This window comes from Danio rerio, chromosome 8 (assembly GCF_049306965.1).
Source record: "Danio rerio strain Tuebingen ecotype United States chromosome 8, GRCz12tu, whole genome shotgun sequence".
Taxonomy (NCBI): Eukaryota; Metazoa; Chordata; class Actinopteri; order Cypriniformes; family Danionidae; genus Danio; species Danio rerio.
This window is the reverse complement of record NC_133183.1, coordinates 35,240,293-35,263,752: the sequence shown is the minus strand read 5'-3', so window position 1 is coordinate 35,263,752 and position 23,460 is coordinate 35,240,293. Positions and strand designations below refer to the sequence as shown.

At 36.7% G+C, this 23,460-nt stretch overlaps 1 protein-coding gene and 1 long non-coding RNA gene across 5 annotated transcripts in view; one reads left to right on the top strand and one right to left on the bottom strand.

Moving 5' to 3' along the window:
- Positions 1 to 1,497, bottom strand: part of LOC141375661 (uncharacterized) — a 105,052-nt gene extending 103,555 nt beyond the window's left edge. For 3 of the 4 annotated variants that reach the window (XR_012384456.1, XR_012384455.1, XR_012384454.1), the window contains exon 1: positions 918 to 1,484. This is a non-coding gene — a long non-coding RNA (uncharacterized lncRNA). Of the gene's footprint in view, positions 1 to 917 lie in introns of all 4 variants that reach the window. The other variant, XR_012384453.1, reaches the window with a different exon arrangement.
- On the top strand, positions 1,038 to 23,213 carry zbtb34 (zinc finger and BTB domain containing 34). Its single transcript, NM_001122711.1, has 2 exons — positions 1,038 to 1,132; positions 21,652 to 23,213. Exon 2 carries the CDS (start codon positions 21,686 to 21,688, stop codon positions 23,210 to 23,212), a length of 1,527 nt encoding a protein of 508 aa, NP_001116183.1. The 5' UTR covers positions 1,038 to 1,132; positions 21,652 to 21,685; the 3' UTR covers position 23,213.
- Positions 23,214 to 23,460: the final 247 nt, after the last annotated feature.

Sequence of the window (23,460 nt, the reverse complement as noted above, 5' to 3'; positions counted from 1 at the left end):
TATGTTATGGTTTTCTAAAGCAAATCATATTAATTTTCCTTCTGATCCATAATGTAGCTATAATGTTGATTTCATAACTTTCAAATAGAAATGTAAAAAGTTTTATAATGTTTTCAGAATGTATTCATTCATACACCTTTTTTTGTTTTATGATTATTTTTAGTTGTTATATTTATAAAAGTTATTGATTATAAGATTATATATTTGACAAGGACTATGTAAAATATGTATTATATGATATGAAATATAAATATATATTACAACAATATTTTTACACAATTATTAAATTTGTAAATTATTAAGTTTTGGCATCAAAAAGTATTTACAATTACAATAATTTATCAATAATATTACAAAATAATAATATATATTCTTATGAGTGAATGAGTGTGCATAGATGTTTCCCAGTGATGGGTTGCATCCCCTGTTTAAAACATATACTGGATAAGTTGGCGGTTCATTCTGCTGTGGCAACCCCAGATTAATAGAGACTAAGCCGAAAAGAAAATGAATGAATGAATCTATCTATCTACCTATCTATCTATCTATCTATCTATCTATCTATCTATCTATCTATCTATCTATCTATCTATCTATCTAGAAATTATTATATTTATAAAATTCATTATTATTATTAGTATTATTATTATTATTATTATATTATTATTATTATTATTATTATTATTATTATTATTATTATTATTACTGCTGTCTTATCTTGTATCTTCTTCTATAAACGTTTGTCGTTGTCCTTTAACGACTTCATAACTGCCTCCCAATCCGGTACAGTGGGTATTCGCGGAAACGAAAACCGGACACCCTTCATTGAAATTATTGCAACAAAGCTAACATCCTTAAACATACACACTCCATGACCCTTGTACCGAAAAGTCGAAGGGAAAGGGGGCGAGTCTTACCTCTGATCTCTATATCATCTACGGTACGGCTTCCTCAACAGCACGTCAAGAAACCCGAGAGACAGAGCGCGGCCCCTGGAGACCGCGCGCGTGCACTTCCGGTTGGGCAGAGAGCTGGAAAAATAGCAACGGCGGAGGAGCAGAGCACAGCTGGGGAAGGAGGAGGCCAAAGCGAGTCGCTGTGCAGAGGAATGGCCGACATTTGATCGGAGAAGGTGAGACGCGACTTTAATTTTAAGTCCGCATTATGTCGGTTCAGTCGTCAGCTTAGTTTTATTTGACACGGTTATGCCGGGCGCTTTTAAATACATGTCGCTAACCGGCTAACTTGTTAGCATTCCGTGACAGCTTTGGTGCGAGCTAGCCTGGCAGCAAATCTACTAAGGAGGAGTTCGCCTGCGACGCTGGGCACAGTACCGTCAACTACCTGAGCTAAACTGTCATGATCTGACCTTACCATTTCACAGCGGTCTTACGGCAGTTTAATGTAGGCTGTGTGTTTATTTTCGCTTCAGATGCAGTCAGTGTTAGCTGCCAACCTCCACATTCCTGATTCCTCTCAGTCACAAGCAAGTGGGCCACTTTCCCACCCTCCTGTTTGTTTTTAGACAAGCAAAACTTTTGATCACTACTGCAGACGTGATGCAAAAATGCCTTGGGTTAACTTACTGCATAAAAACCTATACATATCGAAAGTGTAACGCATTTGGCTTTCTTGGAAACTAGTAAGCTGCCTACATAGACAGCTTTCAAAAATAATTTAAACTGGTTTATGTCAAGAATGATGCATATGGTTTCTGTTCACTAGATTTTAAAACAACCAAAGTGTTAATTGAGTTGTTACTTATTTGACAACGTGGTAATTATTCATTTGAAGTTAAAGTGAAACTGAATTGTCTTGGTAACTTAACAAATGACACAATGCATTCTGTTTATTGTACTTTCTTAGTCTAGGTGGTGTTTTTATTTTTCAAGGTTGTTTCATGTTTTTCTTAAATATATAGTTATTTCCAAATGGAAAGGAAAACATTACATACTCTGTCAGTTTTCAGAAAAATAAAGATTAGATTTAGTATTTTTCACAGTAATGTCATAAAAGAACCATATTTGGGTTCCTCAAAAACCTTGAAGTGAACAGCTTTTAAAATATTTTTTTAAAAATTTATTTTATTCTGACGAACATTTTAATCATTTAAGACCTTTTGTTCCATTGAAGGGCTTGATGTATGTTAAAGGTACTTGTAAATGAAAGTTCCCAATACAAACCCTAATTTTTAATGTATATAATCAAAGCTGTGTCAGTGACATTGCAACCCTCACTTCTCTTTTACTTTTCTTTTTTTTCTCTTTTTGTTTGACGTTCACGGACAATAAATGGCAAGTCTTTCGCCTACAGGAATGTGTCAATCATCTGTATAGTTTCACTTTTGCTTGTTTTTTGTGTGCCATAATTCATTTTTCTTTTTGCCTTTTTGAATTTAAAGTCTTTTGTGTTCGTTTCCCCTACAGGGCTCAGCATAAATAAGTACACCCCATTTTGAAAATGAATATTTTTTCTCCATTTCTGAATATAGGCAATGTATTTTGGTGCATTTAAACAAAACAGATTTATTTAACAGATGTATTTATTAAAGTAATATTTTAGTCACCAAACATATTTAGAAAATACAATTAAATTCATGCAAAATATTGCAAAAAAAATTACAACCTACAAAATTTCAACTCTTTTTCTCTCAACTTACTTTTTTTTTTTGCTTTTGATTGTTTCTCTTTTTTTAAATTCTATTTAATATTTTTCTATAACATAAGTTTGGGTGTACTAGTTTTTGGACTGTTATCATAAGTTATTTAGTTAAATAAGGTCCAGATTTGGCTTTAGTGCTGACTAATCTAATGTATATGCACAAATATAATAATGTAAAGCTTCTTTTTAAAAATATAAATGTAAAAGACAGATTTGCGAGGGGTGTACTCAAATATGCTGGGCACTGTAGTTGTGCTGCACATATTGGCTGATAAGAGTTGGCATAAAACCATAATCCACCCAATGAAATTGTAACAGAGTGTTGAAGATATAATTGTTAAACTGATGGTTTATATTAGAATGAGTTGATTTTTGTAGATAGGAGAAAAAAAGAAATTAAAAGATCAAATGTAAAATAACACTTCCACAACATCCATTCTTGTCTCAGGACAAATTTGAAAAACAGATCCACTTCTAATGTTGACTATAGATTTAATTGTAGAAATAATTAAATCCTATTATTCTTTGTTAAAGCTACACATTTTATCATGCCCAAATGATTTAAATTCGCTTAAAATCTTGCATAGTCACATGCAGTAGGGCTGAGCAATTTGGGGAAAATATCTAATTGCGATTTATTTTAAAAAAAAATTTTTTTTTTTTTGACTGATATTGCGATGGCAATTTGATTAACGATTTAATTTTGCTGCCAAGCTTCAGCTCAATAATCTGTAGACGATGGCAAAAAATTTGCGACAGCTCTTAAAATTGACCTGTTTTTGTTCATTGTTTGTGACTTTGAAACCAAAATATTTAAATAATACAAATGCTGTTTTTCTTTGATATTAATGCTTCTGAAGCAGCACACAAGGTATGGGACTATAACAATTTTTAAGGTATATCGTGGTTTGGATATATATATATATATATATATATATATATATATATATATATATATATTTTTTTTTTTTTTTTTTATTATTATATTGCAGCCTCTTGGGATTATCTAATTGCAACACTTCAAATTGAGATTTTTCTATTTGATTTCGATCAATTGCACAACCCTAACCATGTTTTCTGGTTAAATTGCAAACCCAGCTCAATATTGCAGATCCTGCGATGTGACTATTGCAGATTTGTATGATGCTGGAGCGAAAAAGGTGTCTAGCTGAAACTCAAAGCATTCCTTGACTTTTTATTTCTATTTTTTCTTTTTTTTTGTGGTAATAACTTAGATAATGGATGCAATGTCACCTGGCAAATGCCTTTTTTGAGGAATGGGTTTAAAAGGAAAATGAAACTTTTATGTATGTCCTGAATGAGGAAGTTTTTGTGAGCTTCTTCATTTGGGATTTTAAAAGTGGCGTTTCCCCTTACCACTCCTATAGGTGCATTATGGCGTCTCTGGAGGCATAAACGCCCCTCCTAACCACTTAGAATATTTTCCCAACCAGGCTTGTCTGAACAGATGGAGCCAAACCAATTAAGTCATGTGCATGAGTAGGCATTATTGCTTTGCACTCGATAAACCTTTCATTTTTTTGTGGCTGTGGCTGCTTCTTTTCAGTATTAGCTGTTAAAGGGTTTTAGTTTGAAAGTCGTCCTGTTATTACAGATTTATAGCATGGTAGGAAAACATTCTTTCTTGCTCTTTGCACAAGACATCACCTCTACTGCTCCGGCTTTTGTTAGTCGCTTCTGAGTCTAATGACGTCTGCTGTGAGTATAATGCTTGGATGTTTTGAGAACGCTGAAGAGCAGTTTGTTTCTAAAGCTTGTGGTTCAGTGGACTTTGGCTGTGTATTCCTCGTCTCTTGGCCAGCTTCAATGGGGATTTACTTGGAAAAGAAGAAAGATGCCTTTGACCTGCGCACCCGAAGCAAAACAGAATGACTTGGTGGTATTTTTATCCACTCTGATTATGCCTGTTAGATATGCAAAGCCTTGGCTGATTTCCCTTGCCAGTTCCTTTATAGCGATTCTTAATTATCCTTTCGAATTTGTGCAGCAGCTTCCCTTTGATGTAGCTTTTTTCTTTTCTTGCCATCAAAATGGCTGGACTCGAGAACCGCGATGGGAGGAGGCAGAGAACGGGCCTGGACTATGTTCTTAATGCACATTGGCCTTTTTATGATCTTTCTCCTGCCACGATTGGAAGCAATATGTTAGTGTTTTAACTGAAGATTCCTTTGGTGTAGCCTCATGCCTGGGACCGAGAATGTTACTCAGAGCTTCTGACCCATTTTATGGTAGCCGTTTGAGCTAGTTACCACTATGTTGTGGGAATCTGTATTATCATGATAGATATGCTCATAGAATAATGTTATTGCAAAGCTTGGACAGCTGTTTATTAGAAACAAATGCAATTAGAGCATATACTGTTTGCACCAGAGTAGAATAATTGTTCAGGGGTCCTGCTGATTTACTCAATTGAACTTAACCATGGTCATTGCAAAAACCAGTAAAGTTTGGTACCATATTTCTTTTAAACTATTTGAAAAAAAAAAGATAATTAAATGTAATTATTTATTTGTAGAATTGTTTAATAAATAGTAAACAACTGAATTATACTTTACTATTATACATTAGCATGTAAACATTAAAGAAACCGTGGTAATACTTGTAGAAAAAAGAAACCGTAAAAAGGTTTATTCCACAACATGTGCATGTCCCCTTCTGCAGGATTGGGGGAAAGTTGGTTTTATATTCGTGCATTTGGACTTTCTCCTTAATAATGTATTTTCAGAAAAGTATTTTCTACAAATTTGAAACAGTTAAATGATATTATCAGCCAGTGACTTAAGTACAACATTGTTCAGTCAACTAAACAGCTAATGTTGTTTTGAAGTCCTATTTAAATGCGATTTCAGACTATATTCAAAGTAGTGTAATAAACTATGTAGAGATCTTGTCACAGGTTGTCACTGTTCAAAAATGTATGAATATAAAACCAACTTTACCTGTCTTTCTGCAGGGTGCATTGCAGAATTGGGAGTGATAAATAAATAAATGAGTGGATGAATAAATAAATAAAAACTCAGAGAATTTCACTAACAGATCCAGGTGCTCTGCCTGGACAACAGAAGGTTTAAAGAACTAAAGTTCTGTCTGCATAGTTCAAAGAACCTATTTTAGAGAACACATTTTATGAAAATGTAAACTGTTAAACTTTTTTCCTGTTCCATAGCTTTTCTGATGCAATTTTTTAGACTTACTTTATGTCTGAAATTTGTGTATACATGCTTGCAAAGGGTGAAGCAGAATGGTCACATGATGTGCATTGCACTTGCATCATTCGGAAATGCTGAGATGTTTTGATCTTGCTGCACTGCAGGTCAGCCTGGAAAAAGTAGGCACTTCACACCTCGTATTCGTCATGGTCTTGTTGCTCTCTGATGTGTTTGCTGCAAGTATGCATTAAAAATTGCAAACCTGAGCATGCAAAAGACACTAAGTGAATATAGAAAAAAAAATGTCGAAAGTCAACAAGAAGTAAAACAATTTAAAGTAGGACTGAAAGATATTGGAAAAGTTTACATTGCAATATTTAGAGCAACAGTATTTAGGCATAGAAATTGAATATTCAAATGTAAAATAGCAATGGATTGTCTTCACCAGGATTCAACGCTAAGGATTTTTACTACTGGCCCGATTGGACCAGTAGTTCAGATTTTTACTTGCCCTGCCAAAATTTTCACTGGCCCCACCAAAGAAATCAAAAAGTTAATTGCTATTTATTAGCCACATATATTAAATAATGTGTCACAAAATAATGTCTGGTGGTTCATTCCACTGTGGCGACCCCAGATTGATAAAGGGACACAACCGAAAAGAAAATGAATGAATGAAAATAATGTCAGTGAATGTAGAAGTTAAATTTAGTAGTAAAATATAGCAAAATTTAGTAAAAGTAGTACAATTTAGTAGTAAAATATAGCAGTATGGAAAATGTGCAGGTACTTTATTGCAAAACAAAACATGGCTGACTTAAAAGTGACGGCATACTAAGCAAAACATCACCTTAATTTTTTTCGTCATGCTATACCAGGGGTCAGCAACCCGCGGCTCTAGAGCCGCATGCGGCTCTTTAGCGCTGCTCTTGTGGCTCCCTGGAGCTTTTTCAAAAATGTTTGAAAATGCAAAAAGATGGGGGAGGTTAATATATTTTTTTTGTTTTAATATGATTTCTGTAGGAGGACAAACATTTTTAACGTTTTCAAATGCTGTCAAAGTGTGTAGAATTAATATTTAATTTCAACATTTCTGTCAACGAAGATTTGCGTCGTAGACTGCGAAACACGTTTCTATCAGCAGGGTGGGATGCCAGGCAAGTGGCTGTTGTAAACAAACCAGGAGATTATAAAGCATGGAAAACCGTTCAAAGATGGTATGACATATTAGAACACCTATTTGCAAACTTTAAAAACAAAACCAAGATAATACAAAAAAATAAAGATATACCTTTCTCCACTAAGACAGTGAAGGAAAGGGCTATTAAAATGGTAGGTAACATCACCGATCAGCAAACCAAGGACATTAATTCAGTGCCAGCATACTCAATTGCCTGTGATGTGACCGATATTCAACGCCCTTTTATGCAGGAATGTGAACTCTGATGGGCCGCAAGAAGAAATGATCAAATTAATAACACTAAAAGACAAGAGGCTGTGCTGAAGTGTTTTAATGACAACAAAATAAACACCAACCGCCTGATTTCAGTAGCTATTTAATCATGAAGGCTCTTTATGTATTTGTAGCCAATTTAGTCATTTTGATAGTAGGCTAATATAGCTAATATAGATACAGCATGTGTTTCCTTCATTATAAGGCTTATATAAGGCTTTGCATTTTTTGTGGCTCCAGACATATTTGTTTTTTGTTATTTTTGGTCCAATATGGCTCTTTCAACATTTTGGGTTGCCGACCCCTGTGCTATACCCATTTTAATGTTTTCACAAAGTTAGAAACAGACGTTTTCCTTTAGCCTCATAATTTGATGTTGTGGTCATGTTGCCTTCTATTAAAATTTAGTGACAAGGCAGCACTGCCCCGATGGGGCCAGTAACGATTCTGTCTACTGTCCCGAGCCTCTCTCACGCTGGCCCCGGCCCATTGGACAGTCCTTATTGTTGAGCCCTTTTCACCATATTAATAATTTAATAAAATTAATCTATATGAAACTTCATCATGCACTACTAAAATGCTTTAAACTCTCTTCAAAGGCCCGCACAGTCACAGGCCCTTAAAACACATGCACTTTCACTCTATTACCTATAGGGGATCAACCTAAGTTAAAAGAGCGATCAGGGATTTATTAGCTCATTTCAATGAATCGAATCTTCAAGATTCAAATCAACTGAATTGACTTAATTGAGTCAGACTGAATCAGATGAAAAGCTTGACACTTTATCAACCATTTGTCCAGCAAATAGAAGACATTGTATTTTACCAAGGTAACAAAATCTACAACTCGAGCCAATGACTTAGCACAAACACAAACAGTTCTTACAAAAATGAAACATCGATGTATTGAACTACACTATGATACATGAAACTAACTATGTAATAAACAAACAACAAACAAACGCACACATAAACACAGAGGCAGTTCAGAGGATGCAAAATGTGTTGACAACCATCCCAAATTAATTCTAGTACTTATTACTAGATTTTAGAGTCACACCTGAGAAACCAACCAAGCAGAGATTTGGCATATCTTTAACTCCTTAAGATTAATTTGCACCAAATCAGCAAGAGACAACATTTGTTTGTGTTACTTGCGCTTTTGCTGAAAGTCTTGAGTTTCCCTCGCCGGCTGGCCTCAGGGAAACACAGCACTCCTGATTGGTAGGTGACTTGGCTTCAGTGATGTCCTTGGGATTCACTTACTCGTAAGTGGAGGTTGGTCTGGGTTACCGGGGTCACAGACTCTGCTGAGAGTCAGTTTGCAGATTGCTCGTCAATTTCACATGGTGAAATATCTTGGAAGTTTGTAACTATCCTACATCAAATGCTACAAGACGAATACTGTGTGTACTACTAGGGCAAGTGTGCTTCGGCCCATTTCAAGGCAACTGCACACAGTGTGAGTACACCCTAAAGCCTGGTTTATACTTCTGCGTCAAGTGACCGGCGCAGGCAACGCGCGCAGCTGTGCATTTATACTTCTGCACGCTGTCTCTGTTGGTCTGCATTAACACTTCCGAAACGCTAGTGGGCAGTGAGGTGTAAATATTCCTCTGTGTTGAGTTTCTTCGCTTCTGTTTTGCATTTCTGAACACTTCGTGGATGTATAAGTGACTCAAACTCGCTCATTTTGAGGCAGGAACCGGCGGACGTGCAACAACTTTAACCATGTGGTAAACACAGAACAAAACTTTCCATCCGGAGCTCCTTCACGGGACTCCACACTTGTAAACAATCGCTTGCGCCATTGGCGCGGCTCTCGGTCCCGCCCAGACTCGTCGGCGCTACCAAGCCAACCAATCACAGAGCTTGCGCTACGCGTTGTTGTGGCGTGTAGATACATTTTTTGAGAGGTGCACGTCAGCGACGCCGATGGCCACGGTGAAGGGTTATGCGTCAGCGTAGTAGCATACGCCGGCATTTGACGCAGAAGTATAAATCAGCCTTTAATGACTGAGACCAGGCAATTGGTGTTTGAACAAGATTTCAGATTTGGACTGGTTTTGATTCTGCAAGATGCCAGTGAGTTATCACATGCTTGTCTTTTTGGTCATCTATAATCCTCACTCAAGATTGCATGTCTTGCGATGTGACTTGTGAATGCACACATTACAATATAGATGCTCAAACTGTATGTTGTGCAACCCTAATTCGAAGTGTCACAGTAAAATGCAATAAGATATCACAGTATCTAAATGCTTTGAAATAGCATGGAATATTAAATATTTTTTACAGGTTTTTTAATTCTACATTGCCGTTCGTTCAAATGTTCTCAACAGGCATATTTCTTTAAAAAGCATTTTTGCCACATTGACAGCATGTATAATTGTAATATACGGTTAGTTCATTTTTTAGTTCCTTCGCACGTTCCTTTGTTCATTCCTTTCATTTGTTCGTTTGTCAGTTCGTTCTCAATAGGCATATTCCTTTAAAGAGCATTTTTGCCACATAGTCCGCATGTATATTTGTAATATACCAGTATTCTTTTTTTATTTCAATTTGTGATTCATAATGTATGTGCTTATATAAACGTATGGCAGAACATTACATTTAAATTAATCAATGAAAGTGGAAAAAACAGCCAAGCCCTAGATGTAACCGATTGTGTTTCAGAGGATAATCAACTGGTCATCAGCAGTCCTTATTGTTATGCTCTGTTGTTCATGTGTTGCTGAGATAAGCCACATTGCTCAGCATTCTGTAGTTCTTGAAAACAGTTCTCCTCAAAGTTTGTGAGCACTCCTGGCCACTTTTCCGCCCTTTCACGATCTTTTGGGTTCCTCCTGCCAGACTGTGCATGTTAAGCATTTTTGGCAGTACTGGACTAGGTTTTATTTTGCAGAATAGGCTAAAAGCTGCTTATCTTAAAGCAGGCCTTCTGCAGTCTTCATTTGCCAATGCTGATATGGCAGTTTTCACTCTTAACCGTTTGCTCAGTGAACCGGTAAAAGAAGTTTTCCCAGTTAGCTGAGAGTTTTTATTTTCACTGTTAGGGGTTCTAGGAAAAAAAAAGTATGTGCGACTGTTAACGTATCTTTCCTATAGTTTATTGCTCAATGGTTAACTGGATTGGTTTGCTATAGTTTGGAAGTTAAAACATGTTTAGCATACAATTTTATTGTTTGTCTGTTTACGAAGGCTGCAGATTGATCCAAATAAGATTAATTAGGTTGTGAAGATGTTTGCCTAGTTTAGTATCTGATTTAATTTTGTTTGTAATACAAACATATGTAAAATAGTTGTTTAAAACCAAGAACTTTGCAGGTCCTCTAGTCAAGAAACACAATAGGTAACTTATGACTTGACATGAAGAATTGTTGACTTTGCCATTTTATCTAATTGACGAACTGCCAACCTTTGATCAATCTTTTAAAAAATATCTGGCATATGTATACAGCCTTTGGTATTTTACTTATGCAACCCATATTATGAGGAAGTAGTTTCATGGTTTTGCATTTAACACTCGAGAGCTGTTAAAATCCCCCTTAACTCTCCCCTTGAGACATGAGTATAAGTGTGAAACCTGTGATTGCATCTCGCTGGAGTGCTGCCAGGATACTTGCCCCCTTGAGTCCACCAGATCAACTGAATATACATTCTCTGGCAACCTGTCAAACCTGAGTTCAGCTTGTTTCGCTGCGCTGTTTTGACATGAATTCACTCTTCATGTACTTGTGAATGTACAGGGAGGGAGTACCATAATTTGAATGTTTATGCTTAACATGATTTTCCACATTTCTTTCATTCAAAATCTCCTTCTCTTACGTGAGACTACATGCTTTCAAAGAAACTGACTAATGAGTTGCTTTCCTGACAACTTTATGACTTATCTGTTCTTAGGAAGTGCAGTAGTTTTGCTCAGATATTCAGATCATGAATGATACACATCTTATGGGATCTATAGTTTTAAGCTACTGTCACTGAATTTGGGCTTTTTTACTTTGTTAGTGGTGGACAATATATTACCAGTGCTTGACATTATTGATTGCCCAGTGACAAGATTTGATGAACAAAAAAAGAATTACTTTGCCAATCGTACAAGAAACCTGAAAACATTATCTACGTTTTCATTCACCTATTTTATGTGCATTTTTAATATGCGCATAAAGTTAGTTGATGGAAATTGTGCAAAAAAACTGTGCAAAAATGTTGAAAATGCGCATAAAAAAAACTTTCGTGCATAACCGAGTAGGATAAACTTTTTATTTGATAAGAAAAGATGCGGAAAAACTATCATGGAAACACTTTTACCAAACAAATTCCTATATGTGCATTAAAAAGATGATGTGATTTTGTTTTAAGAAATCATGTGATGATAAAAAAATAAATGTGAATGAACAAATAAGCAAGCTAAGAACATTGTAAAACATCTGAAATGATGTTTTGGTCATTCTTAAATGCCTTAATCGTTTCAGTATTAGTGTTATTATATTATTAATTACCTCCAGAACTGTCAAGGGCTGTCAAGTGCTCCACATCTCAAGCCCTTCAAATGCCACTATGCATTCATTGCATGTCTGCATTTGTCTTTTGAGGCACAAGTCATTTATTAAATAAGGAAAAGATTCATGCAGCTTCTCCTTCCACTGCAAATTCCATCTTTACTGTTGATATTTGGCTCAAGTTCATCAGGAAGTAACTATTTTGTTCGCTTTGACTAGTTGGATGGAAACGCTGCTTTATTCGCACTTATTTTATACGTTATTCCAGTTTTACGCATAAAGTAATTAAAATTTTTGGATTGAAATATTGCTAGTGATAGGGGTGTAACAGTAGATCCGTCATCTAAAGGATCACAACCGACAGTTAGGAACGCATGTGGCCTGTGAATTGATAACTTTTTGAACTTGTAGGTTAATCCAACATTTATAACAAATGTAGAGAGAACTCCTCCTGCATTATTTAAATCACAAATATTCACGTATTCAAAACCTTATTCAAATCACGTTTAAATGCATTTGGGCTTTCCTGTACAATATAATGATGATAGAAAAATATTTGGTGGGACCTACCAAAATGCTTTCTTAGGTTACTAATTTAAGTTGTTTTCTGTCACTGTTTGTTTTTCCTGCATTAATGTATTCAGTGTAAAGCTGCACAATTAAACATTAAAAGATTGTGATCTCAATTCAAACTTGTGCAACGTGATAAATAATAGTGATTTGCATATTTATAATAATCCTTTGAAGCATTGCAGTCAAATCTGTTTTTATTCAAGAGAGGTTCAGTTTTACACTTTTTACAAACAACATTTTACAAACAATTAAATAACACAAGTACTAGGAGAACAGTTTATAGTTCAGACATAAACGCTAATGTTTGTAGTAAAGATGAAAATCACTGCTTAATGGAACTGGAACTTAATAGAAATTTTTAGCAGTTACATTGCGTAACCAATGTGTGGAGACAAACAACCATTAAAATTATGTCACTGAATAGTTTTCCAAAAACGATATACTTATAATCAGACATGAAGTTTTATGTTTGAATTTTTGAATCATTCATTGAAAATAAATATGAAATGTTGTACAAGATGTTACATTTTTGTATTTAGCATTATCAGCAACAGAAGTAAAGATCATTTTTGGTTTTTAATATTTTTCTTTTTTTCAGCTGGTTCTTTCTTGATTTTTATTTTTATTAAAATGACAGATTCTAAGTTCGAAAGGTTTTTGCAGTAATATTTCTGCATAAATGGAAAGCAAATGACATTTGTATGCTCTCTTTTTTGCTGATTCAAAAAATGGATTGATCCATGACTCAAAAATCATAGTGTGGTCTATTTTTTGAACAAATTGCTCTTTTTCACACAGTTCATTGACCTTATATTTCATGTTCACTGTAATTCATACCTTCAGAGTAGTGCAGTTCTATTAAAAGTATACACAGTTCAGTGAACCAGATAGATAATCATGATCGGAAGATCATCTTCAGAAAACAAGACCACTGGATCATTGATGATCATTTGGTTTTAAGTTGTGCTTGTTAGAGAAGGAGCAGTGCAACTGTATCATTCAGGGATATGATTGATCCTTGTACAGATTACTCTGTATTCGCACGTCAGTTTATATAATATAATTATGTGTAGTCCTATAATGCGTACATGTCAGGGAGCTGCTATCACTATGCAAGATAATCAAATCGCATTGAATGTATGTGCACTTTTTTTCCACATGCTTTTTCGCTGTTGAGTTCCACAATCACATGCTCTCTATGTAAATAAATAGAGCCACGAGTCCATCTTTTACAGGGTAACATATTTATTATCCTCTGCTGGTTGTCTGTCCTTAGGTTACTTTTATTATCTAATCTGCTTATGCACGGTTGTACTTTGAAAGATGTGAGGACACGGCTGTGAGTGACAGAAAATTCAGTATATCCAGGTCCTAAAAGACTTCATTTAAAAAGTGAATCCCCTCCTCTTTGCCTCTTGATCGTTGTAGAATGACAACCTATGGATGGTGAGACAGGTGTCTCAGCAAGCCTTGTCAATTGTGAAAGTGTTTACATTCCCAAATTGCTGACTGGGACTTGCATTGAATCACTAGAGAATGAGAAAGGAAGACTCTCGGGTGGATGGATGCAGGGGAGACGAGTGTAAAGAGGAAGATAACAACCTTAGGCTTTCATTTACAGAAATCTTGCCAATTCTGCTTTTACTCATTGCTTTTTAAATGCAGATTTTATAATGTGCTGTGCTTTTCTACATATTACTTGCAAGCCAATTGGCTGCAATAGGTTTTTTTTATGCACGTATGTATTTTTTGTCTTTTCTTATTCTTACCATATTGTTTTTGGCCATGCATCAGTTAGATTTAACAATTTTTTTTATTTTTTGAATGAAATTTTTATTGGTTCCCTGGTGGCTTTTTGCTCCAAAATGTTTCATTTTATTTATTTTTTTAGACTTTTAGACCGTTAAGGTCTCAGTTGAAAAAGTTGACACCTTTTCCTAAGTGGCAGTATATGTGCTAGGATTTTTTTTCAGGTGTGTTTGTTAGGGCTGGGCAATATGGACAAAATATCATATCGTGCAGTATTTATAGGTAATAAATTGTTATTTTATTACCCATAAATGGTTACTTTAGAGATAAAGCCTTTATTAAACATTTTTTGAACAAAATATAATTCAAAGACAAGGGTTTTCCTCCCTGTTTACAAATAAACAGCTGCACAAAATCTTTGATAAATGAATCACAGTAAAGGTTTTTCTCCTGCTTTAAACTATACACAGCACTACACTGTGCTATTGTGCAAATAACAAAGTAAACAGAACCATTGAAAACATAGCTACATTGTCAGAGCAAAAAGGAACACACTTAAATAGTAACACAACAAAAACTATTAGGATAGAAAAGAATCACATTGTACGTAACTATGAAACACACCATATTTTGTCACAATTAGTGTTTTTAAAAATAATAATGTATACCACAGTTTTGTGATTTTATAAACAACAATTAAATCGGCTGTATATGTTTTTTAGTTACGCATATATTGTGCACTATTAATAAACCGTGCACATGTCGAAGATATCTAAATATAAGTCTTTCACTCCATGAAAAAAATCCTACACTTTTTCTTTTACTAAACTTGTTTTACTAAATATTAAATAAAGAGAAAGTTGTTTCAGAGTGCTGTGATGAAATGCTGGTTAAGCATACGTAAACAGTCATTATACTAGAGCATAACGCAGAGCTTAATGTGTTCTAACGTAAATGTAAAAAAGAGACCGTCGTGTAATAAACACTGAACTCATAATCAGTAAATATGAGGTGGTTTCAATTTCGAAATGCAGTATAAATTCCTCAGATTTTGGCGTTTTGAATTATTTTGAACACATTCAGGTGCTGCTTGGAAATTTGTCAAGGCTTCTATGTTTGTTCTTGCTGTCAGTTGCGGAAGAAATGATCTATAAAAGGTTTCTGATAGACCGCTGTGACAGCTACAGGCTTGGTGTGACGTGTGCATGCGAGGGGGAGTCAGACTCATTCATTTTGAACAAATCTTTTGTTTGACTCTTGGATCGAATCATTTATTTGCGTATGTGCACATTTGTGCTAGTGGAGCTCGCGTGCTACCTTGGAGTGGTCTGTTTCGAGCAGATTGCGCACGTGTGGCCTCAAACCATATATGAACGATATTGGATAGTACTGCGTCGCCTTGGGGAATCGTATCGATATATCCCCAGAACCCGATATACTACCCAGCCCTGTTTTTCATAGCTGTATGTAGGCATGGGGGGTATAAGATGATGGTATAACCTTGGATAAAAAAATCACTGTTTCACAGCATCATGGTATTGTGATTACTGCCCTAAAATTGGCTCTTTTAAAATGTCTGAGGAAAAAACGAATTTTTCGCCCTTTGAAAACAATATATTTTATTTTTTGAAAGATTTAAAGTATTTTGTAGCAGTAAACATGTCAGGCTAAATAATGAAAATGAATCATAGACTTCTGCTGTCTTCATTAGTTTCAAAAACACAGATTTCTTTACATTCTACAATTTAAAACGGCATCTTTGGATATCTTTTCTGGAGATACGGTTGTCCTAAAAACAAACAAACAAAAAATGTAAATAAAATATCTTACACATACCTTAGCAACGGTATTACAGAAAATTTTTGCAGTTTTAAAACCTTGACTTTTCCTAACTGTAGTATACAGTTAATATATGTTGTATGTCTGTATGTCTGCACCATTTAAAGAGAAGCTAGGTGTTGAGACTTTATAGTGCATTCAATTCAGTGAATGCAACACACAAACGATTTACCCTTTCTCACTCTGTGTATTATTATGTGCTGTATCCTACATGCTTCTCTAGAGCCACAGTGCAACTGTCCATATGTTCCCCTTTCTGCTTTATGAATCTCTGTGAAATTAATCAGATGCAGTGTCTTATTACAGAATGATCTGGCTATTCAAAGCATTTATTCCATCCAGAAATCCATGCCAGCATTTAGTCATGTCACTAAAAGAAGAAATGCATTTGGTCATTCAGCCACATTTGAAGGCAAAATGGTTATTGCTCCTATGTTTTTAAAAAATTAAAAAGTGCAGTATAACAGAGAGACATTTAGTTTTCAACACATTTCAGACTGAATTATTTTCTTTTGTCTTTGCCTTGATGACTACTAGGCTTGGGCGGTATCCAAAATTTGATACCGTCAAACCGCCTCCATATTTTACCCCGGTATCCGGTATTACCGGCGTAATAAAAAAAATTATGACGTAAGGCTCAGACAGCGTCACCAAACTGTTGGCTTAAGCCTAAACCATTCAGAAACTGAATACATTCTATGCGACCTTAGGCTCGCGGTCAGAGAGAGCGAGAGAGAGAGAGAGAGAGCGAGAGAGAGAGAGAGAGAGAGAGAGAGAGAGAGAGAAAGAGCAAAGCGACGCACAGCACCTCTCTCTCTCTCCCTTTTACACACACACACACACACACACACACACACACATCTCTCCCGCGATTTATTCAGAAATTTACTCCCACACCGTAAGAAATCTGGCCGGCTCCCGCGGAACAGCAGTTATACCCGATAGGTCCCGAGTCCGACAGGTACATTTTGATTGACAGCTTTATACAGCCCAAATCCCTTCACAGCCTACATTAAAATGTGCTCATGCACACAGCTCTAATGCATTTTTTTTTCAAGAATGAGTCATTTATATGTTTTAACATCATTTATTCGTAACAAGCATAGATGCCACTTGAAAGTTGGAACAGAAATAAAATAAGTCCTACAGCTGTAACATCGTAACATCTCAGCACTCTATAGGTCTAGGTACATGCACTTAGCCTTTAAATTAGCCTACACACCAATGAAAAGAAATCTTGCTTAACATATCAAATTAAAATAAACTCTAAATGATGACGGGTATTTTGGCAATAACGAAATTAAGATAAAGGCTGTGCAAGTTGTTTCTCCACTTCTCTTCACAATCTGGCATTAGGGCGGCGGTGAAGCTGAATATTAAAATAATAATGCCACCATTAGTCTGTATACTCTGTCTACATTATGATTATATGGTTTAATTAATATTTATTTATAATTGAAAAACCCTTTACTCACCAAGATTAGGCTACGTGTGTTTGTGGAGGAACATTATTAAATCCACTGGCTTTAGCGCAGTCTCTCACTCATGGTGCGTCCAGCAGCTGAACACCCTTTCCTGCGGCTACAGGTCGAGATGCAGAGTTCTGATCCGGCTGATTTTGCAAGTTTTTGGTAGGATTGTTTGTTCATCTTCTACCAGTCAGGAACATGCATTGAATTTTTCATGACAGCAGTTTCACTTTAGCGAATGGCCTCTTCTTTTTACCTGTCAGCTTGCGGTTTAGGGCTCTACCGTAATACGCAGTGTATGAGCGACCGCGAAATACCTGCGGCTGGAATAACCGCTCCTTATGAGCTAGTGACTGGCTTGACCGCCGTCAAAATTCTCTTTTTTTACTACTTCGTCATCATTTGTTTCACCTTTGCAGGGATGGATTTTAATGCAGGGATTTGGATTTTTTCGGGTCGCGCCGGGTTCAGTCAAAGATCTTTAGCTCTAATGCAGACCTCTCGTTCATATTAACCACGTCTCCCTTCTGTTCAGTCGAAACTCCCAAACTGCAGGACACTTTGAAGCGCGACTCGTCACGTCACCTCTCCCCCTCCCTCTCCCCCTTCTCTCCCTCCCTCCCTCTCCCCCTTCCTTTCCCTCTCTCCTCCACACTGTCCCGTGATGACAACCACACATACTTTTTTGTAGGCATTAAATAAAGGATTTTTAATATTTTATGACGGTATAACGGTATTGAAACTGACACCGTTGCTATTTTTAGATCCCGCGGTATACCATAATACCGTAATACCGCCCAAGCCTAATGACTACACAATATTTTACTAGTTATTTTGTAAATACTGGTACTCGGCTTAAAGTGCAATTTAGAGACTTAACTACGTTAATTAGGTTAACTAATCTAGTTAGGTTAATTAGATCATTGGACAATAGAGGTTTGTTCCCCCCCCCAAAAAAAGTCTCTTAAAGGGACTAATAATATTTAAGTATAATGAAATTTTATTTAATTTTCTTTAAACTGTATTTAGCCAAACTGAAAGAAACAATAGGGTTTTTTAATTTTATATGAATTTTTGGAAATACTGTGAAAATTATTTTGCTCTATTAAAGAGCACTTGGGAAAAAGTAATTCATTTCATGGGAGGACAAATAATTTTGCCTTCATATGCAGTTGAGATCAAAATAACGGAACAATTTATAATCCTTGACTTTTCTCATAAATTAGATCATGTTCATTGTTCACATTTGAACATTTCACATTTTTAAGTTGTATCATATAGCAACAACATGAAATAATTGTGCTAAAAAAGATTAAAAGTAACATTTCTGAAGGCTACAGGAGTCATAAATAGGAGAAAATGTATAGACAGTTGCAGAGTGCAGCTGCAGAACATCACTAGTCTCTCATTCTGCTCTGCGGTGATCTGTATTCTCTCTTCCATTCTCTTCTTCTGTTCACTGACTGTTGTAAAAACCTTTCTTAGCTTCGTTGCCACCGTTTAGTTTCCAGAGATTTTCAACCAAGTTTAGATCATGTTTTTTGTCAAATCTTTTCAATATTTCAGAGTTTTTTTCCAGTTCAAGATATCACTTTACACATTTTGCTGTGGTATAGGGCTCATTTATCCTTCATGAAAATACATTAAGGACTAGGGTTGCCACTAACAACTATATTTATATTGATTAATCTATTGACTAATTTGTTGATTATTCAAATGATATAAAAGCATGTTGACATTCAGCATTGTACCATGAAAAAGTACAGATGTTAACAAGTCCTTGACAATATATAAAACTAAAACATTAAAGTTAAATGAAAAAAACAAAAACACAGAAAACCTAAACAAACCTTATAAAAAAACTAATTTAAATAACTTAATAAAAACTGCAAAGAAATTAAGCATGCTCATTATACCAATTGCAAAATGTATATCCACATCCTGTTCAGTAGGTAATTTATGCCACTAGCTAGGGGTGGATTTAACCAATAAGCAAGATAAGCAACAGCTTGGGGCCCCATGAAATCTAATGGCCTCCAAATAAATACCTAGAAGTATAAATGATACCTATGAATTATACATAACTTTGTTTTCTATTATATTATGTACAGTGAGGGTCCAAACATTTTAATTTGAATACAATCGTTACATCTGCGCAAATGTGTCCCTCGCCTTCAATCATGGACCAGTCCAGCAGTCAAATTAGTAAAGATTTGGTTCATTTATTATTTTTAGTTGTGAATTCATTTTAAGAAAACAAATCGTTTCAAATGTTTTACACAGTGTTTTACATATTATTTTGCTTTAAGATAAAATGTAGAAAAGGAGATAAAATGATATAAGAAACAAATAAACCAATAACAAAACAGCAAAATAATAACAAAGACAAATGAAGTACGAAAGAAAGAACTTTTGGGCCCCATGGTTGGAACTGTTTAGTGCCCCAAAATCACTAAATCTGCTCCTGCCACTAGCTACACAATGGAATGACTTTATAACAGGCAGAAGTAGGCACAGATCAATCTAACAGTTATAGATTCTCAATTCCAGTCCTCACGCCACAGTGCTTTGAATATTTTACCCATTGCCTATTTTACTTATTTAACACACCCAATTGAGCGAGCCTGATCGTTAGATGAAAGCTTCATGCTTGAACTGTCCTTCGATTGACACAGTCCTGTTTGTTGCTTCCTGACCCTGAGCATGCAAAATCTCTACTTTAGATCAGAACATTTATTCAGTAATTTGCTCTGAGCTACAGATTGCGGCATTTTCATACTCATATGAAACTCACAAGAGAAGTGTGCAATAATATACCTCTATAAATAAATACAATTTGAATTGACGTATTCAGTCCACTTCAAAGGGCGCTTTGTTGAATTAGAACTAATGTCTTTACTGATTTAGAGAAGCATACAAAATGTGGAGAGTGGTGGATGGCCTAACTTAGCCTTTGCTTTTACAAACACTCATTCACTTGAAAAGATCTAACAACTTATCTTCAAAAAGCTAATTTAGTTGACAAGAACACCTACTGAACTAGCTTTGCCATCTTCATAAACCTATACAAACATGATTTCACTGCCTTCCGAGTGACCCGAAGGTCCGTTTTGAATGGATAGTAAAATTAAAAAGGGATATCATTCAGATCTCATTTTCAGCTAAGTAAAGGAAAATGGCAATAGTTAGCTAATGTTTTTTTTTTTCCAAACACGTTTTAGATGTCATTTATCAAACTCAAATTAATGAACTGATTCTTTTACTATATTAGACTTGTCACAATAATAAATTTCAGGCTCTGTAATAAAAAAAATAAAAAAAAGCGTAAATCTTCCACTAACATTTTACCATTGTTGAGTGTGTTCTTAAACAGCTCTTTGACATTGTGTTTACCAGTGCTCAACAGAAATCACCGTGATTGACCATGAAGGTTACCTAGTTCAAACACAGACGAGCAATCCGCTGATGACTTGACTGATCTTCGCAGCTTTAAAACGCTCCTGTGGTTGTGTATGTGTTTGCAATCGGTGAATAGTGGTGAACTAATGAACATCATGGCCAATCACAGTCATTTCTGATAAGCACTGGGGAATGCTGTGGTAAATCAACAATGTTTAAGAACACTCTTAGCCACACTTAAATGTTACAGGAGACAACACTATTACAGACAACACTAGGGTGTACTACAGAGGACTGCATTGTTTTATTGCTCACTGGGTTACATAGGCTGAAGCAGGGAAGCGTCCCCACTGTGTTTTTCCTGGTGCCATGAAGTGAAGCCTAGGAGAACTCTTAAGTGTATTACTCTTAAAGAGATTGTAATTTTGTTTGATGCCTGGTATGCTTTTAATTGTTTAAATTTAACTGAATGATATAACAGTGATGTTTACACCATATCTGCACTTTGAAATCATGGCAACAGCTGGAGATTTGTAGTCCACTGCATGTTGTTGCAATGTTTACAGTGCTGATCCGTTATTTCAGGGTTTCTTCCCACCTCGGTCTCTATCATTTCTTTAAAACGGCGGCCGCGTGAAATAAGTTTGTGTGTTTTACGAACTGCAGGAATCCAATGCGAAACCTACATATCAGAGAGGTTCCTTTATCTTGGTTGCATTTTAATTGGTTAATGCACAAATGGTCTTTCTGTGATTGCACAGGACCTATCTTTAATTTTGCTTGTATTTCTATCTATATAAGTGTTTTCTCACACATTGTTTTCTTTTATTCAGGTTCTCTACAAACCAGGAGAGACATCACTGAGCCATGGAGGACTGTGGTAGCCTCATAGAGTTTGATGTACCCGAGTTCAGCAACACCGTCCTGAACCAACTCAATGAGCTCCGTCTCCAGGGCAAGCTATGCGACATCATTGTGCACATTCAGGGTCAGCCGTTCAGAGCCCACAAGGCTGTCTTGGCCGCAAGTTCACCATACTTCCGTGATCATTCATCACTTGGCACGATGAGTGGGCTCTCCATCTCTGTAATCAAAAGCCCTGAGGTGTTTGAGCAGCTGCTAGCCTTCTGTTACACTGGCCGAATGGCGTTGCGTTTACGTGATGTCATCAGCTTCCTCACTGCTGCCAGCTTCCTCCAAATGCAGGCTGTGATTGACAAATGCACGCAGATTCTTGAGGGTATTCACTCCAAGATCAGCATACCTGCCTCTGGTGAGATCGATCCAGACAACGAATGCACCACCTCAAGGGCTGGACGCAATGGTGTGAAAGACAGAGGAATCTTTGTGAACCCCACCGAGATTTCACCATCCCACTTTTCTCGTCAGAATCATTGCATGGAAGGGCAAAGCTCAGGTAAAGGAATAGCAGAGGAGGGTCAGTCAGACAGAGGGAGCAGCGACAGCATATCAGAGCAAGAGGCATCCATGGAGGTCGAGTCTGAACAGGTGGAACTCATCGGGAAGGATGGGCAGGTGACCGATGTCCATATTAAGCTGGAGAAAACTGACCGGCCAAGCTACTCCGATAGCTCATCGGCAGGGGACGACGGATATCACACAGAGCTAGTGGATGGTGAACAGGTGTTGGCCGTCAGTGTGGGATCCTACATGCCCGTGCTTTCCTCAGTCGGATACACTTACTCTGCACTACCTTCCTCATGTTTTGTCAGCCTGAGCTCCTCTAGCCCGTCTCGTTCCTTGCTCAGCAGTGTTCGAGGTGGTCGTGCCCGACCCAAACGTCCCGTGCCTCTTCCAGTTGATATGCTAACTCAACCTAAGCCAGGTGCTGACGAAGGAGAGCCACCGGCGACAACAGCTACCTTTGAGAATGATGTAAGGGAGCGTAGTTTACGAGGACAGTGGTACCCCTACAACGAGAGGCTCATCTGCATCTACTGTGGCAAGTCCTTCAATCAAAAGGGCAGTCTGGACCGTCACATGCGTCTACACATGGGCATCACACCCTTCGTCTGTAAGTTCTGCGGCAAGAAATACACTCGCAAAGATCAGCTGGAGTACCACATCCGTGGCCACACAGACAACAAACCCTTCCATTGCCAGATCTGTGGCAAATGTTTTCCCTTCCAAGGCACACTCAACCAGCACTTGCGCAAGAAGCACATGACCTCTGGCACAGAAATTAACAATCACACCGACCTGCTGGAAGAGGCACCGGATGGCCAGAGAGGAGAGCAAGAGGATATCTCAGAGGGCGAAGCAGCCTGTGGAGCAGCGTACCCTGATGACTTGTCGAAAAAATCCCCAAGTGAAGAGAGTGGCAAGTGCAGTCCGGAAGAACCCCCCGCATCCAAACTCCTGCGTGGATATTGAGATTTTTTTTTTTTTCAATTTACTTGCTTTGTCCTCTCTATCTAATAGGGAAGCTTAAAGGGTTACTCCTTTCACGATTAAGCCCAGCTGTTTTTAAAGAACGACAAGAAATAACCTGCCTTGTGCATTTTCTACTCGTCCATTTTTGTGGAAGTTCTACACAGGACTAAGATTGAGCGAATGAATTTTTAAGGAGTTTTTCAAAGGGAAGAAGTCCTATAATCGGGGAATTAAATAATCGGGGAGGA

Bases quoted from the DNA above. Each gene is read 5' to 3' on its own strand.
- zbtb34 (NM_001122711.1), top strand. From the start codon at position 21,686: ATGGAGGACTGTGGTAGCCTCATAGAGTTTGATGTACCCGAGTTCAGC.